The sequence below is a fragment of the Anomaloglossus baeobatrachus genome, chromosome 8 (genome assembly GCF_048569485.1).
Source record: "Anomaloglossus baeobatrachus isolate aAnoBae1 chromosome 8, aAnoBae1.hap1, whole genome shotgun sequence".
NCBI classification, from domain to species: domain Eukaryota; kingdom Metazoa; phylum Chordata; class Amphibia; order Anura; family Aromobatidae; genus Anomaloglossus; species Anomaloglossus baeobatrachus.
Window position 1 is genome coordinate 258,542,368 of NC_134360.1, and position 16,764 is coordinate 258,559,131.

Here is a 16,764-nt window from a genome sequence, read left to right on the forward strand (position 1 = left end):
TGCCGATGCGTGCTGCACAGCAGGAGACCAACGAACAAAAAATGAACCATCATTATTCAAGACTTACTGGTTATATTATTATTCAATCTGCTAACCTACATACACATTCTAGACTACCCGATACGTTAGAATCCGGCCACCTTCTAATACTGTATATAAGAGCCCAAGCTGATCTGCATAACATAAAAAATCCCTTTTATTGTAGTCATCTGCGGGGCCGTCCGGTCCGATGAGCATCGCTGGTCATCATCTTTGTTTGATAGTTACCCGGTCATTTGTAACTTTCTCCCTTTCTTTATTTACCTTTTCTGTACTGTTTGTGCCTCGCCTTGTGTGTTTGGTAGTGGTGTGCTTTAGTTGCATTGACCTCCTTGTTGTGTGTGTCCATTATAGGGTTGTGACTACTGTTCCGGTTCGTCCCTTGGGTGGTGGGTGTGGAAGGAGTTACACCAGGGCCTGGACAGGAGACAGGGAGATGCTGGTGGCTCAGACCTCACTACTATCAAGAGTACCTGTGGGTTGAGGGTCAACTCAGGGTTTACTTTGTCTGAAGGCCAGCTTAGGAGTCCCCATATAGTCTTTGCCTAGTCCCCGGTGTGACAATAATTAAGCCCCAATATCCAATCAACATTCAATAGGTAGAAAAGGGTCATGGAGGTGGCATGGAAGAGGTGTAGACGGACATGGCCATTAAGAGACAGTGCGGCTATGGAAAAAAATTGGCAAATACCCTCCAACCGCTTAATGCACAAGGAACTGCTTTGATATTAAAAAAAGGCATTAAGAAACACCTAGACACCACATTAAGGAGCAAGTAAGAAGCCTCTCCTACTCGTCCTAGCCATAAAGAAGATGAACATATATTTGACATTACGGTAAAATCCTCTTTATTGTTGATGGAATTGTAAGCGTTATCAGCTTCCGCGGCCAGGCTTAATTCTATGCGCTGTGATTTGAAGCCCAGCGTGTTATAATTCAGCGTGAAATTAGTCGAGGCTCTCTGCACCTCCACTTGTTGCCCGCTGTGTCAGACTGACAGCAAGATATGTGAAAAATCACTTAGGAAGCACAGAACCGGAGAAGTTTGCTGCTCATGCCAGAATGTCGCTTTTGTAATAAGTCATTAAAATAACAATTCATAAAGGAATCTAATTTATGTAGAACCCGGCTTTGAATAGGAAATAAAGTACCAATTTGTGAACAAAAGACATTGAGCTTCTGGTGGAACAAGCCACGAATCCGATAGCACTGATGTCCCAATTTACCCAAGTATTTCAAGCCTCAGGTTTTAAAGGAGCAGTCCTCCTATAAAGTATATAAAGTTCATACAGAATATATAAAGTGTATACAGTGAGACCAACGCGATCATTCACACTTACATTCTGCAGGGAAATGATTCTGATGATTTAGGGGCAGATGTTCTCGTCTTTCTATTCATCACTCCAATAAAATCCGTAAATGGCTTCTAAAAGACTAACATATATAGCGGAGGAAATAAGTATTGAACATGTCACTAATCTTCTATAGAAATATATTATTAAAGCTGCTATTTACTTGAATTTCTCACAGATGTCAGTAACAACCCATCCAATCCACACAAGGCAAAGAAATCAAAACATAGATGTCCATAAATTTAGTCATATGTAACAATGAGAAATTACACAGGTAAAAAGTATTGAACATGTGAAGAATGAGAGGTGCAAAAACCATGGAAAGTCCTGACACCAGCCCAAATCCATCAGTTATTAGAAAGCAGTCCTGCTACTTAGTGAAAAATAATATCCGTAGGTTCCACTGATGGGCTATAAAAAGACATCTCATTACTACAACTCAGCCGGCAAAAGAAACCCTCAGGCAAAATAGAGAAGTGAAAAACTCACTGGTTTTACCTATCATAGATGTTTCTTGTGTGGCACACACAAGAAACATCTCATGATGGGTAAAACCTGTCAGGTTTTCACTTCGCTATTTTGCCTACGTTTTTTTTGTTGTTTTATTTTGCTGGCTTAGTTCTGAAGAATGCCATTCAGTTTACTAAATAATGAAAAATGGGTTAAAAATTCCTTTTTCATTAAAATGGTAAAAAAAACTAACAACACAATTTGGTTTTATTTTGTTTTCATTATATGTTGTGCAGTAAAAATAAAGAAGTAACATAATTCACATTGAGTCCAGATGTTTTAGCCTGACTCATTAATTGCGACTTTTTAAAAAGTTGCAAGATTTGGCGCAACTTTACTCCAGGCCCCTTTACCCTGGTGTATTTTTCAAGATGTCAAAATTTTGGTACAGTTTTTGCGACCTTTCATGGCAAGAACATATCGAGACAGGTTCAAGAGAGGAAAAGCTCATTATTTACTTTGCACCAAATTCATACTTTGTGTGTACCAGTTTGATGAATTTGGCACCAAAAAGTAAACTAATACCACGAGATAAACCAGGATAGTGAACTAAAAAAATGCAAATGATGAATCAGGGCCATGGAGAGCTGAAAATAGAAAATATGAAAAAAAAATATTTTTAACGTAAATTTAATTTTTACGATGACACATTCTCTTCAATGGGAACGTATAATCAAAAAGTTATGTATTGTTTAAATCAGGTTTCTCTGCTAAAAGTATTTGTTTGCCTAATTGTTTCCTATCACAAAAGGTATTTAAAAATAAAAATAGAAGTGTTGCAATTTTTGTATTTTTCCCTCAAGATACTTGAAACACAAAATTCATGTATTTCATAGAAGACATTTCAGAGACTTCTTTATCTTCACAGGCAGGATTATAATCACAAGTAACGCCCCTATAAACAACTGATAACACAATAGGCAATGTTACAGCTGACCCTGCTCCCCCTTCCTTCACAATGAACTTTTCACATGCTCATTAGATGCTTCAATACAAAAATAGGGTCAAAGTCAGTCTGTTGCTGCTAATGTGCATGGAATTTTCCTGAATTAGGAAGTTTGTGTCTGAGTAGCACTGTTCATGGTCACCTGGCAGCTCCAAAATGTCTACAATGAACGGGCTTTGCACTAGCTGCTGCATTTTCCAGAACCCAGGCATTGCCCTGGCCTTCCCCCTTTAACCTCTGTAGAGGGATCTGGACTTACGCAGGGGTCCTAGGCTGGGCAGCTGCTGCTCAGTGGTGTAAGGAGGACAGTCAGCAGAGTTGGCGTTAGAGAGTGACAAACTGGACAGTTGCTCATGGCCTCCCTCCCTTGGGGGCACCCAGCATCTAAAGCAGAAGGAACACTGATAATAGCATTACCAGAGTAGCTCCCAATGTGGAGACTGTTTAAGGACCTTTGGTGACATCACGATCATGTGACGGGTCATGGGAAGGGCTGATGAGGAAATAGAATGGGTGGGAAGTCCTCTAGAGTGTGGTGTGTTGTGTATCTAGAATGTGTGGTGTGGTGTGTGTCTAGAATGTGTGGTGTGGTGTGTGTCTAGAATGTGTGGTGTGTGTCTAGAATGTGTGGTGTGGTGTGTGTCTAGAATGTGTGGTGTGTATCTAGAATGTGTGGTGTGGTGTGTGTCTAGAATGTGTGGTGTGTTGTGTGTCTACAAGGTGTGGTGTGGTGTGTATCTAGAATGTGTGGTGTGTATCTAGAATGTGTGGTGTGGTGTGTGTCTAGAATGTGTGGTGTGTTGTGTGTCTACAATGTGTGGTGTGTATCTAGAATGTGTGGTATGGTGTGGATCTAGAATGTGTGGTGTGGTGTGTGTGTGTCTAGAATGTGTGGTATGGTGTGGATCTAGAATGTGTGGTGCGGTGTGTGTCTAGAATGTGTGGTGCGGTGTGTGTCAAGAATGTGTGGTGTGGTGTGTGTGTGTCTAGAATGTGTGGTGGGGTGTGTGTCTAGAATGTGTGGTGTGTGTCTAGAATGTGTGGTGTGGTGTGTGTCTAGAATGTGTGGTGTGGTGTGTGTCTAGAATGTGTGGTGTGTGTCTAGAATGTGTGGTGTGGTGTGTGTCTAGAATGTGTGGTGTGTGTCTAGAATGTGTGGTGTGGTGTGGTGTGTGTCTAGACTGTGTGATGTGTGTCTAGAATGTGTGGTGTGGTGTGTGTCTAGAATGTGTGGTGTGGTGTGTGTCTAGAATGTGTGGTGTGTGTCTAGAATGTGTGGTGTGGTGTGTCTAGAATGTGTGGTATGTGTCTAGAATGTGTGTTGTGGTGTGTGTCTAGAATGTGTGGTGTGTTGTGTGTCTACAATGTGTGGTGTGGTGTGTGTCTAGAATGTGTGGTGTGTGTCTACAATGTGTGGTGTGTGTCTAGAATGTGTGGTGTGTGTCTAGAATGTGTGGTGTGTGTCTAGAATGTGTGGTGTGTGTCTAGAATGTGTGGTGTGGTGTGTGTCTAGAATGTGTGATGTGTGTCTAGAATGTGTGGTGTGGTGTGTGTCTAGAATGTGTGGTGTGTGTCTAGAATGTGTGGTGTGTGTCTAAAATGTGTGTTGTGGTGTGTGTCTAGAATGTGTGGTGTGGTGTGTGTGTCTAGAATGTGTGGTGTGTATCTAGAATGTGTGGTGTGTGTCTAGAATGTGTGGTGTGTGTCTAGAATGTGTGGTGTGGTGTGGATCTAAAATGTGTGGTGTGGATCTAGAATGTGTGGTGTGTGTCTAGAATGTGTGGTGTGCATCTAGAATGTGTGGTGTGTTGTGTGTCTACAATGTGTGGTGTGTATCTAGAATGTGTGGTGTGGTGTGTGTCTAGAATGTGTGGTATGTTGTGTGTCTACAATGTGTGGTGTGGTGTGTATCTAGAATGTGTGGTGTGTATCTAGAATGTGTGGTATGGTGTGGATCTAGAATGTGGTGTGTGTCTAGAATGTGTGGTATGGTGTGGATCTAGAATGTGTGGTGCGGTGTGTGTCAAGAATGTGTGGTGCGGTGTGTGTGTGTCTAGAATGTGTGGTGGGGTGTGTGTCTAGAATGTGTGGTGTGTGTCTAGAATGTGTGGTGTGTGTCTAGAATGTGTGGTGTGGTGTGTGTCTAGCATGTGTGGTGTGGTGTGTGTCTAGAATGTGTGGTGTGTGTCTAGAATGTGTGGTGTGTGTCTAGAATGTGTGGTGTGGTGTGGATCTAGAATGTGTGGTGTAGTGTGGATCTAGAATGTGTGGTGTGGATCTAGAATGTGTGGTGTGGTGTGTGTCTAGAATGGGTGGTGTGTGTCTAGAATGTGTGGTGTGGTGTGTCTAGAATGTGTGGTGTGGTGTGTCTAGAATGTGTGGTGTGTGTCTAGAATGTGTGGTGTGGTGTGGATCTAGAATGTGTGGTGTGGTGTGTCTAGAATGTGTGGTGTGTGTCTAGAATGTGTGGTGTGGATCTAGAATGTGTGGTGTGGTGTGTGTCTAGAATGTGTGGTGTGTGTCTAGAATGTGTGGTGTGGTGTGTGTCTAGAATGTGTGGTATGTGTCTAGAATGTGTGTTGTGGTGTGTGTCTAGAATGTGTGGTGTGTTGTGTGTCTACAATGTGTGCTGTGGTGTGTGTCTAGAATGTGTGGTGTGTGTCTAGAATGTGTGGTGTGTGTCTAGAATGTGTGGTGTGTGTCTAGAATGTGTGGTGTGTGTCTAGAATGTGTGGTGTGGTGTGTGTCTAGAATGTGTGGTGTGGTGTGTGTCTAGAATGTGTGGTGTGTGTGTCTAGAATGTGTGATGTGTGTCTAGAATGTGTGGTGTGGTGTGTGTCTAGAATGTGTGTTGTGGTGTGTGTCTAGAATGTGTGGTGTGGTGTGTGTGTCTAGAATGTGTGGTGTGTGTCTAGAATGTGTGGTGTGTGTCTATAATGTGTGGTGTGGATCTAGAATGTGTGGTGTGGATCTAGAATGTGTGGTGTGTGTCTAGAATGTGTGGTGTGGTTCTAGAATGTGTGGTGTGTTGTGTGTCTACAATGTGTGGTGTGGTGTGTATCTAGAATGTGTGGTGTGGTGTGTGTCTAGAATGTGTGGTGTGTTGTGTGTCTACAATGTGTGGTGTGTATCTAGAATGTGTGGTGTGTATCTAGAATGTGTGGTATGGTGTGGATCTAGAATGTGTGGTGTGGTGTGTGTGTGTGTGTCTAGAATGTGTGGTATGGTGTGGATCTAGAATGTGTGGTGTGGTGTGTGTGTGTGTGTGGATCTAGAATGTGTGGTGTGGTGTGTGTCTAGAATGTGTGGTGTGTGTCTAGAATGTGTGGTGTGTGTCTAGAATGTGTGGTGTGTGTCTAGAATGTGTGGTGGGGTGTGGATCTAGAATGTGTGGTGTGGATCTAGAATGTGTGGTGTGGTGTGTGTCTAGAATGGGTGGTGTGTGTCTAGAATGTGTGGTGTGGTGGATCTAGAATGTGTGGTGTGGTGTGTCTAGAATGTGTGGTGTGGTGTGTGTCTAGAATGTGTGGTGTGTGTCTAAAATGTGTGGTGTGGATCTAGAATGTGTGGTGTGGTGTGTGTCTAGAATGTGTGGTGTGGTGTGTGTCTAGAATGTGTGGTGTGATGTGGATCTAGAATGTGTGGTGTGGATCTAGAATGTGTGGTGTGGTGTGTGTCTAGAATGGGTGGTGTGTGTCTAGAATGTGTGGTGTGGTGTGTGTCTAGAATGTGTGGTGTGATGTGTGTCTAGAATGTGTGGTGTGGTGTGTGTCTAGAATGTGTGGTGTGGTGTGTGTCTAGAATGTGTGGTGTGGTGTGTGTCTAGAATGTGTGGTGTGGTGTATGTCTAGAATGTGTGGTGTGGTGTGTGTCTAGAATGTGTGGTGTGTGTCTAGAATGTGTGGTGTGGTGTGTGTCTAGAATGTGTGGTGTGTGTCTAGAATGTGTGGTGTGTGTGTCTAGAATGTGTGGTGTGGTGTGTGTCTAGAATGTGTGGTGTGGTGTGTCTAGAATGTGTGGTGTGGTGTGGTGTGTCTAGAATGTGTGGTGTGGTGTGTCTAGAATGTGTAGTGTGGTGTGTGTCTAGAATGTGTGGTGTGGATCTAGAATGTGTGGTGTGGTGTGTCTAGAATGTGTGGTGTGTGTCTAGAATGTGTGGTGTGGATCTAGAATGTGTGGTGTGGTGTGTGTGTGTCTAGAATGTGTGGTGTGTGTCTAGAATGTGTGGTGTGGTGTGTGTCTAGAATGTGTGGTATGTGTCTAGAATGTGTGTTGTGGTGTGTGTCTAGAATGTGTGGTGTGTTGTGTGTCTACAATGTGTGGTGTGGTGTGTGTCTAGAATGTGTGGTGTGTGTCTAGAATGTGTGGTGTGTGTCTAGAATGTGTGGTGTGTGTCTAGAATGTGTGGTGTGGTGTGTGTCTAGAATGTGTGGTGTGTGTGTCTAGAATGTGTGATGTGTGTCTAGAATGTGTGGTGTGGTGTGTGTCTAGAATGTGTGGTGTGGTGTGTGTCTAGAATGTGTGGTGTGTGTCTAGAATGTGTGGTGTGGTGTGTGTCTAGAATGTGTGTTGTGGTGTGTGTCTAGAATGTGTGGTGTGTGTCTAGAATGTGTGGTGTGTATCTAGAATGTGTGGTGTGTGTCTAGAATGTGTGGTGTGTGTCTAGAATGTGTGGTGTGGATCTAGAATGTGTGGTGTGGATCTAGAATGTGTGGTGTGGATCTAGAATATGTGGTGTGTGTCTAGAATGTGTGGTGTGGTGTGTATCTAGAATGTGTGGTGTGTGTCTAGAATGTGTGGTGTTGTGTGTGTCTACAATGTGTGGTGTGTGTCTAGAATGTGTGGTGTGTATCTAGAATGTGTGGTGTGTGTCTAGAATGTGTGGTGTGTTGTGTGTCTACAATGTGTGGTGTGGTGTGTATCTAGAATGTGTGGTGTGTATCTAGAATGTGTGGTGTGTATCTAGAATGTGTGGTGTGTGTCTAGAATGTGTGGTGTTGTGTGTGTCTACAATGTGTGGTGTGTATCTAGAATGTGTGGTGTGTATCTAGAATGTGTGGTATGGTGTGGATCTAGAATGTGTGGTGTGGTGTGTGTGTGTGTCTAGAATGTGTGGTATGGTGTGGATCTAGAATGTGTGGTGTGGTGTGTGTCTAGAATGTGTGGTGGTGTTTAGAATGTGTGGTGTGGTGTGTGTCTAGAATGTGTGGTGTGGTGTGTGTCTAGAATGTGTGGTGTGTGTCTAGAATGTGTGGTGTGTGTCTAGAATGTGTGGTGTGGTGTGTGTCTAGAATGTGTGGTGTGGTGTGTCTAGAATGTGTAGTGTGGTGTGTGTCTAGAATGTGTGGTGTGGATCTAGAATGTGTGGTGTGGTGTGTCTAGAATGTGTGGTGTGTGTCTAGAATGTGTGGTGTGGATCTAGAATGTGTGGTGTGGTGTGTGTCTAGAATGTGTGGTGTGTGTCTAGAATGTGTGGTGTGGTGTGTGTCTAGAATGTGTGGTATGTGTCTAGAATGTGTGTTGTGGTGTGTGTCTAGAATGTGTGGTGTGTTGTGTGTCTACAATGTGTGGTGTGTTGTGTGTCTACAATGTGTGGTGTGGTGTGTGTCTAGAATGTGTGGTGTGTGTCTAGAATGTGTGGTGTGTGTCTAGAATGTGTGGTGTGTGTCTAGAATGTGTGGTGTGGTGTGTGTCTAGAATGTGTGGTGTGTGTGTCTAGAATGTGTGATGTGTGTCTAGAATGTGTGGTGTGGTGTGTGTCTAGAATGTGTGGTGTGGTGTGTGTCTAGAATGTGTGGTGTGTGTCTAGAATGTGTGGTGTGGTGTGTGTCTAGAATGTGTGTTGTGGTGTGTGTCTAGAATGTGTGGTGTGTGTCTAGAATGTGTGGTGTGTATCTAGAATGTGTGGTGTGTGTCTAGAATGTGTGGTGTGTGTCTAGAATGTGTGGTGTGGATCTAGAATGTGTGGTGTGGATCTAGAATGTGTGGTGTGGATCTAGAATGTGTGGTGTGTGTCTAGAATGTGTGGTGTGGTGTGTATCTAGAATGTGTGGTGTGTGTCTAGAATGTGTGGTGTTGTGTGTGTCTACAATGTGTGGTGTGTGTCTAGAATGTGTGGTGTGGTGTGTATCTAGAATGTGTGGTGTGTGTCTAGAATGTGTGGTGTGTTGTGTGTCTACAATGTGTGGTGTGGTGTGTATCTAGAATGTGTGGTGTGTATCTAGAATGTGTGGTGTGGTGTGTATCTAGAATGTGTGGTGTGTGTCTAGAATGTGTGGTGTTGTGTGTGTCTACAATGTGTGGTGTGTATCTAGAATGTGTGGTGTGTATCTAGAATGTGTGGTATGGTGTGGATCTAGAATGTGTGGTGTGGTGTGTGTGTGTGTCTAGAATGTGTGGTATGGTGTGGATCTAGAATGTGTGGTGTGGTGTGTGTCTAGAATGTGTGGTGGTGTTTAGAATGTGTGGTGTGGTGTGTGTCTAGAATGTGTGGTGTGGTGTGTGTCTAGAATGTGTGGTGTGTGTCTAGAATGTGTGGTGTGTGTCTAGAATGTGTGGTGGGGTGTGGATCTAGAATGTGTGGTGTGGATCTAGAATGTGTGGTGTGGTGTTTGTCTAGAATGGGTGGTGTGTGTCTAGAATGTGTGGTGTGGTGTGTCTAGAATGTGTGGTGTGTGTCTAGAATGTGTGGTGTGGTGTGGATCTAGAATGTGTGGTGTGGATCTAGAATGTGTGGTGTGGTGTGTGTCTAGAATGTGTGGTGTGGTGTGTGTCTAGAATGTGTGGTGTGGTGTGTGTCTAGAATGTGTGGTGTGGTGTGGATCTAGAATGTGTGGTGTGGATCTAGAATGTGTGGTGTGGTGTGTGTCTAGAATGGGTGGTGTGTGTCTAGAATGTGTGGTGTGGTGTGTGTCTAGAATGTGTGGTGTGATGTGTGTCTAGAATGTGTGGTGTGGTGTGTGTCTAGAATGTGTGGTGTGGTGTGTGTCTAGAATGTGTGGTGTGGTGTGTGTCTAGAATATGTGGTGTGTGTCTAGAATGTGTGGTGTGTGTCTAGAATGTGTGGTGTGTGTCTAGAATGTGTGGTGTGGTGTGTGTCTAGAATGTGTGGTGTGGTGTCTAGAATGTGTGGTGTGGTGTGTGTCTAGAATGTGTGGTGTGTGTCTAGAATGTGTGGTGTGTGTCTAGAATGTGTGTTGTGGTGTGTGTCTAGAATGTGTGGTGTGGTGTGTGTGTCTAGAATGTGTGGTGTGTGTCTAGAATGTGTGGTGTGGTGTGGATCTAGAATGTGTGGTGTGGATCTAGAATGTGTGGTGTGTGTCTAGAATGTGTGGTGTGGTTCTAGAATGTGTGGTGTGCTGTGTCTACAATGTGTGGTGTGGTGTGTATCTAGAATGTGTGGTGTGTATCTAGAATGTGTGGTGTGGTGTGTATCTAGAATGTGTGGTGTGGTGTGTGTCTAGAATGTGTGGTGTGTGTCTAGAATGTGTGGTGTGTTGTGTGTCTACAATGTGTGGTGTGGTGTGTATCTAGAATGTGTGGTGTGTATCTAGAATGTGTGGTATGGTGTGTGTCTAGAATGTGTGGTGTGTGTCTAGAATGTGTGGTGTGGTGTGGATCTAGAATGTGTGGTGTGGTGTGTGTCTAGAATGTGTGGTGTGTGTGTCTAGAATGTGTGGTGTGGTGTGGATCTAGAATGTGTGGTGTGGATCTAGAATGTGTGGTGTGGTGTGTGTCTAGAATGGGTGGTGTGTGTCTAGAATGTGTGGTGTGGTGTGTGTCTAGAATGTGTGGTGTGATGTGTGTCTAGAATGTGTGGTGTGGTGTGTGTCTAGAATGTGTGGTGTGGTGTGTGTCTAGAATGTGTGGTGTGGTGTGTGTCTAGAATGTGTGGTGTGGTGTGTGTCTAGAATGTGTGGTGTGTGTCTAGAATGTGTGGTGTGGTGTGTGTCTAGAATGGGTGGTGTGTGTCTAGAATGTGTGGTGTGGTGTGTCTAGAATGTGTGGTGTGGTGTGTGTCTAGAATGTGTGGTGTGGTGTGGATCTAGAATGTGTGGTGTGGTGTGTCTAGAATGTGTGGTGTGGTGTGGATCTAGAATGTGTGGTGTGGTGTGTCTAGAATGTGTGGTGTGGTGTGTGTCTAGAATGTGTGGTGTGTGTCTAGAATGTGTGGTGTGGTGTGGATCTAGAATGTGTGGTGTGGTGTGTGTCTAGAATGTGTGGTGTGTGTCTAGAATGTGTGGTGTGTGTGTCTAGAATGTGTGGTGTGGATCTAGAATGTGTGGTGTGGATCTAGAATGTGTGGTGTGATGTGTGTCTAGAATGTGTGGTGTGGTGTGTGTCTAGAATGTGTGGTGTGGTGTGTGTCTAGAATGTGTGGTGTGGTGTGTGTCTAGAATGTGTGGTGTGGTGTGTGTCTAGAATGTGTGGTGTGTGTCTAGAATGTGTGGTGTGGTGTGTGTCTAGAATGTGTGGTGTGGTGTGGATCTAGAATGTGTGGTGTGGTGTCTAGAATGTGGTGTGTGTCTAGAATGTGTGGTGTGGTGTGTGTCTAGAATGTGTGGTGTGGTGTGTGTCTAGAATGTGTGGTGTGGTGTGTGTCTAGAATGTGTGGTGTGTGTCTAGAATGTGTGGTGTGGTGTGTCTAGAATGTGTGGTGTGGTGTGTGTCTAGAATGTGTGGTGTGTGTCTAGAATGTGTGGTGTGTGTCTAGAATGGGTGGTGTGTGTCTAGAATGTGTGGTGTGTCTAGAATGTGTGGTGTGGTGTGTGTCTAGAATGTGTGGTGTGGATCTAGAATGTGTGGTGTGGTGTGTCTAGAATGTGTGGTGTGGTGTGTGTCTAGAATGTGTGGTGTGGTGTGTGTCTAGAATGTGTGGTGTGTGTCTAGAATGTGTGGTGTGGTGTGTGTCTAGAATGGGTGGTGTGTGTCTAGAATGTGTGGTGTGGTGTGTCTAAAATGTGTGGTGTGGTGTGTGTCTAGAATGTGTGGTGTGGTGTGGATCTAGAATGTGTGGTGTGGTGTGTCTAGAATGTGTGGTGTGGTGTGGATCTAGAATGTGTGGTGTGGTGTGTGTCTAGAATGTGTGGTGTGGTGTGTGTCTAGAATGTGTGGTGTGTGTGTCTAGAATGTGTGGTGTGGTGTGGATCTAGAATGTGTGGTGTGGATCTAGAATGTGTGGTGTGGTGTGTATCTAGAATGTGTGGTGTGGTGTGTGTCTAGAATGTGTGGTGTGGTGTGTGTCTAGAATGTGTGGTGTGGTGTGTGTCTAGAATGTGTGGTGTGGTGTGTGTCTAGAATGTGTGGTGTGGTGTGTGTGTGTGTGTCTAGAATGTGTGGTGTGGTGTGTGTGTGTGTGTGTGTCTAGAATGTGTGGTGTGGTGTGTGTCTAGAATGTGTGGTGTGGTGTGTGTCTAGAATGTGTGGTGTGTGTCTAGAATGTGTGGTGTGGTGTGTGTCTAGAATGTGTGGTGTGGTGTGTGTCTAGAATGTGTGGTGTGGTGTGTGTCTAGAATGTGTGGTGTGTGTCTAGAATGTGTGGTGTGGTGTGTGTCTAGAATGTGTGGTGTGGTGTGTGTCTAGAATGTGTGGTGTGGTGTGGATCTAGAATGTGTGGTGTGGTGTCTAGAATGTGGTGTGTGTCTAGAATGTGTGGTGTGGTGTGTGTCTAGAATGTGTGGTGTGGTGTGGATCTAGAATGTGTGGTGTGGTGTCTAGAATGTGGTGTGTGTCTAGAATGTGTGGTGTGGTGTGTGTCTAGAATGTGTGGTGTGGTGTGTGTCTAGAATGTGTGGTGTGTGTCTAGAATGTGTGGTGTGGTGTGGATCTAGAATGTGTGGTGTGGTGTGTGTCTAGAATGTGTGGTGTGGTGTGTGTCTAGAATGTGTGGTGTGGTGTGTGTCTAGAATGTGTGGTGTGTGTCTAGAATGTGTGGTGTGGTGTGTGTCTAGAATGTGTGGTGTGGTGTGTGTCTAGAATGTGTGGTGTGGTGTGGATCTAGAATGTGTGGTGTGGTGTCTAGAATGTGGTGTGTGTCTAGAATGTGTGGTGTGGTGTGTGTCTAGAATGTGTGGTGTGGTGTGGATCTAGAATGTGTGGTGTGGTGTCTAGAATGTGGTGTGTGTCTAGAATGTGTGGTGTGGTGTGTGTCTAGAATGTGTGGTGTGGTGTGTGTCTAGAATGTGTGGTGTGTGTCTAGAATGTGTGGTGTGGTGTGGATCTAGAATGTGTGGTGTGGTGTCTAGAATGTGGTGTGTGTCTAGAATGTGTGGTGTGTGTCTAGAATGTGTGGTGTGTGTCTAGAATGTGTGGTGTGGTGTGTGTCTAGAATGTGTGGTGTGGTGTGTGTCTAGAATGTGTGGTGTGTGTCTAGAATGTGTGGTGTGGTGTGTGTCTAGAATGTGTGGTGTGGTGTGTGTCTAGAATGTGTGGTGTGTGTCTAGAATGTGTGGTGTGGTGTGTGTCTAGAATGTGTGGTGTGGTGTGGATCTAGAATGTGTGGTGTGGTGTCTAGAATGTGTGGTGTGTGTCTAGAATGTGTGGTGTGTGTCTAGAATGTGTGGTGTGGTGTGTGTCTAGAATGTGTGGTGTGGTGTGTGTCTAGAATGTGTGGTGTGTGTCTAGAATGTGTGGTGCGGTGCGGTGTAGTGTAGCCAGGGACAAAATCATCAGATAGGAGAAAAGTCCGCAAACTAGCTGAGGTCGGGGAGCAGGATAAACCAGGCTGAAACAACTGATGCAGACACACAGGCAGAGCCAGGAAGCACAAACACTGACGGGCAGAGGGAACTGGCTCTCAGGGGTTTATATAGTGAAAAGTCACACCCAGTGCTGACAGCGGGAAGATGCTCAAATCAAGAGGACTAACCGCATAGCTGAAACAACTGATGCGGAAACACGGGCAGAGCCAGGAAGCACAATCACTGACGGGCAGAGGGAACTGGCTCTCAACAGTAGAACGTGTCCTGATGACACATTATCTTTACCGGTATTCATAAAATATCTTGTGTATAAAGTCTCTTCAATTGCAATTTATTTTGAGGGCTTATATGAGCCATCTACATCTTACACAGCCTATTACCGCCACCATTAGCATGGATTTGCTTTGGCCATTGACGACTCTTGTACTCTTTTCCTCCCAGCCACGGACCTGACTGTGGGCAAGATTTATGCTGCAATGATGATCATGGACTATTACAAGCAGAGCAAAGCGAAGAAGCAGCGACAGCAGCTGGAGGAGCAGGTGAGGCGTCTTCACCACCGGGCCAGGCTTCTCGATGACCCGCAAGTCTCCTGCATGAGACAATGTGTGCGGAGACTGGAGCCTGTTTTTGGAAAGTATAGCAAAATTGTATTATTGTAGTTGCGTCGCGAAGTTTTTTTTATTTTTAGGGGTTGGAGAAACTAATTATCTGGGACAACCTGTGTCTTGTGATAATATAGGGATCACAGGTCGGGATCACGTGACGCTTAGTGATGGATCTGATGCATCTTCATTTAGAATCTTCGTTCTCTTTTCACATGAAGCATTATTTTCGGATCATGCATAAATCTGCATGGTTGGCTTCGTTACCGTCTGTGCTAGGTCTCGATGGATTCGCCTTTCTGTAACTAATCTGGATATTGAACTTTTCAAACAGAAAAATGCTCCAATGTTTCAGAGAATGGAAGCGTCTTCCTTACCCGAGGAGATCTTATCCAACGCCAAAGCCTTGCCGTACCTGCCGCAGGACGCCCTGTCCGGCCTGTGAGTCCGCCGCGCACCAGTACATTACACATAATAGACACCGCTATGAAGGGTGATGTTTTTACATTGCACTTGTCTTTCAGCGATGCCTTCCCGTCACTCAGTCCCTTGTCCCCTGAAGAGATTTTCCAACCCCCATGTCTGGACAATGATGACGACGACTTTGAAGAGCAGCTGTCTCTGGTAAACCCGGCTTTTAGAGGAGCCGGCCCATTACCTTATCATTGTCATTCGGTGCATTAACGATAATGTGACACATTTCAGGACCCGCCGAGAGCCGACAATGTCAGTGTGAATTTAATAATCTTTATGCACAGAGCACATTAGGTCTTCTGCCAAACACAGCTGTCTACCCTTGAATATTGGGTTATTTTTTTTTTTTTTTTAAAATAAGTATTTTTCATTTCTAGTGATGAGCGGGCACTACCATGCTCGGGTGCTCAGTACTGGTAACTAGTGATGAGCGGGCACTACCATGCTCGGGTGCTCTGTACTGGTAACTAGTGATGAGCGGGCACTGCCATGCTCAGGTGCTCAGTACTGGTAACTAGTGATGAGCGGGCACTACCATGCTCGGGTGCTCAGTACTGGTAACTAGTGATGAGCGGGCACTACCATGCTCGGGTGCTCAGTACTGGTAACTAGTGATGAGCGGGCACTACCATGCTCGGGTGCTCAGTACTGGTAACTAGTGATGAGCAGGCACTACCATGCTCGGGTGCTCAGTACTGGTAACTAGTGATGAGCAGGCACTACCATGCTCGGGTGCTCAGTACTGGTAACTAGTGATGAGCGGGCACTACCATGCTCGGGTGCTCAGTACTGGTAACTAGTGATGAGCGGGCACTACCATGCTCGGGTTCTCAGTACTGGTAACTAGTGATGAGCGGGCACTACCATGCTTGTGTGCTCAGTACTGGTAACTAGTGATGAGCGGGCACTTCCATGCTCGGGTGCTCAGTACTGGTAACTAGTGATGAGCTGGCACTACTATGCTCAAGTGCTCAGTACTGGTAACTAGTGATGAGCGGGCACTACCATGCTCGGGTGCTCAGTACTGGTAACTAGTGATGAGCGGGCACTACCATGCTCGGGTGCTCTGTACTGGTAACTAGTGATGAGCGGGCACTACCATGCTTGGGTGCTCAGTACTGGTAACTAGTGATGAGCGGGCACTACCATGCTCGGGTGCTCAGTACTGGTAACTAGTGATGAGCGGGCACTACCATGCTCGGGTGCTCTGTACTGGTAACTAGTGATGAGTGGGCACTACCATGCTCAGGTGCTCAGTACTGGTAACTAGTGATGAGCGGGCACTACCATGCTCGGGTGCTCAGTACTGGTAACTAGTGATGAGCGAGCACTACCATGCTCGGGTGCTCAGTACTGGTAACTAGTGATGAGCGGGCACTACCATGCTCGGGTGCTCAGTACTGGTAACTAGTGATGAGCGGGCACTACCATGATCGGGTGCTCAGTACTGGCAACTAGTGATGAGCGGGCACTACCATGCTCGGGTGCTCAGTACTGGTAACTAGTGATGAGCGGGCACTACCATGCTTGGGTGCTCAGTACTGGTAACTAGTGATGAGCGGGCACTACCATGCTCGGGTGCTCGGTACTCGTAACTAATGATGAGTGGGCACTACCATGCTCGAGTGCTCAGTACTGGTAACTAGTGATGAGCGGGCACTACCATGCTTGGATGCTCAGTACTGGTAACTAGTGATGAGCGGGCACTACCATGCTCAGGTGCTCAGTACTGGTAACTAGTGATGAGTGGGCACTACCATGCTCGGGTGCTCAGTACTGGTAACTAGTGATGAGCGGGCACTACCATGCTCGGGTGCTCAGTACTCATATCCAGCACTCGGATGCTTGGATGGGCTCGACTCATTTACCAAGCATAATGGAGGTCAATGGGAAACTCTAGAATTTTTTGGAAGATCTTCTGGGTAAATGCTTGAGTTTCCCATTAATTTCATTATTCTCAGTACTGGAATCGAGCTTTTCGAGTCCCGAGCATGGTAGTGCCCGCTCATCACTAATCATTTCCTAATAACTGACCTGATAGAACTTCCCTACTGGCATTTTAATGGGAAGCAACCAGCAGGTCTGTCACATATAGAGTGCAGCAGTGCCACGCTGGAGCTTGGAAGCTGAATGTAAGC

General features: G+C 45.5%; 1 protein-coding gene across 5 annotated transcripts in view; it reads left to right on the plus strand.

The window, feature by feature from the left end:
- CACNA1E (calcium voltage-gated channel subunit alpha1 E) overlaps positions 1–16,764 on the plus strand; it is a 964,825-nt gene that overhangs the window by 922,497 nt on the left and 25,564 nt on the right. For all 5 annotated transcript variants that reach the window (XM_075320594.1, XM_075320596.1, XM_075320595.1 and 2 more), the window contains 3 exons: positions 13,989–14,089; positions 14,487–14,593; positions 14,677–14,776. In XM_075320594.1, coding sequence (XP_075176709.1) covers positions 13,989–14,089; positions 14,487–14,593; positions 14,677–14,776 — 308 coding nt within the window. The remainder of the gene's footprint in view (positions 1–13,988; positions 14,090–14,486; positions 14,594–14,676; positions 14,777–16,764) is intronic.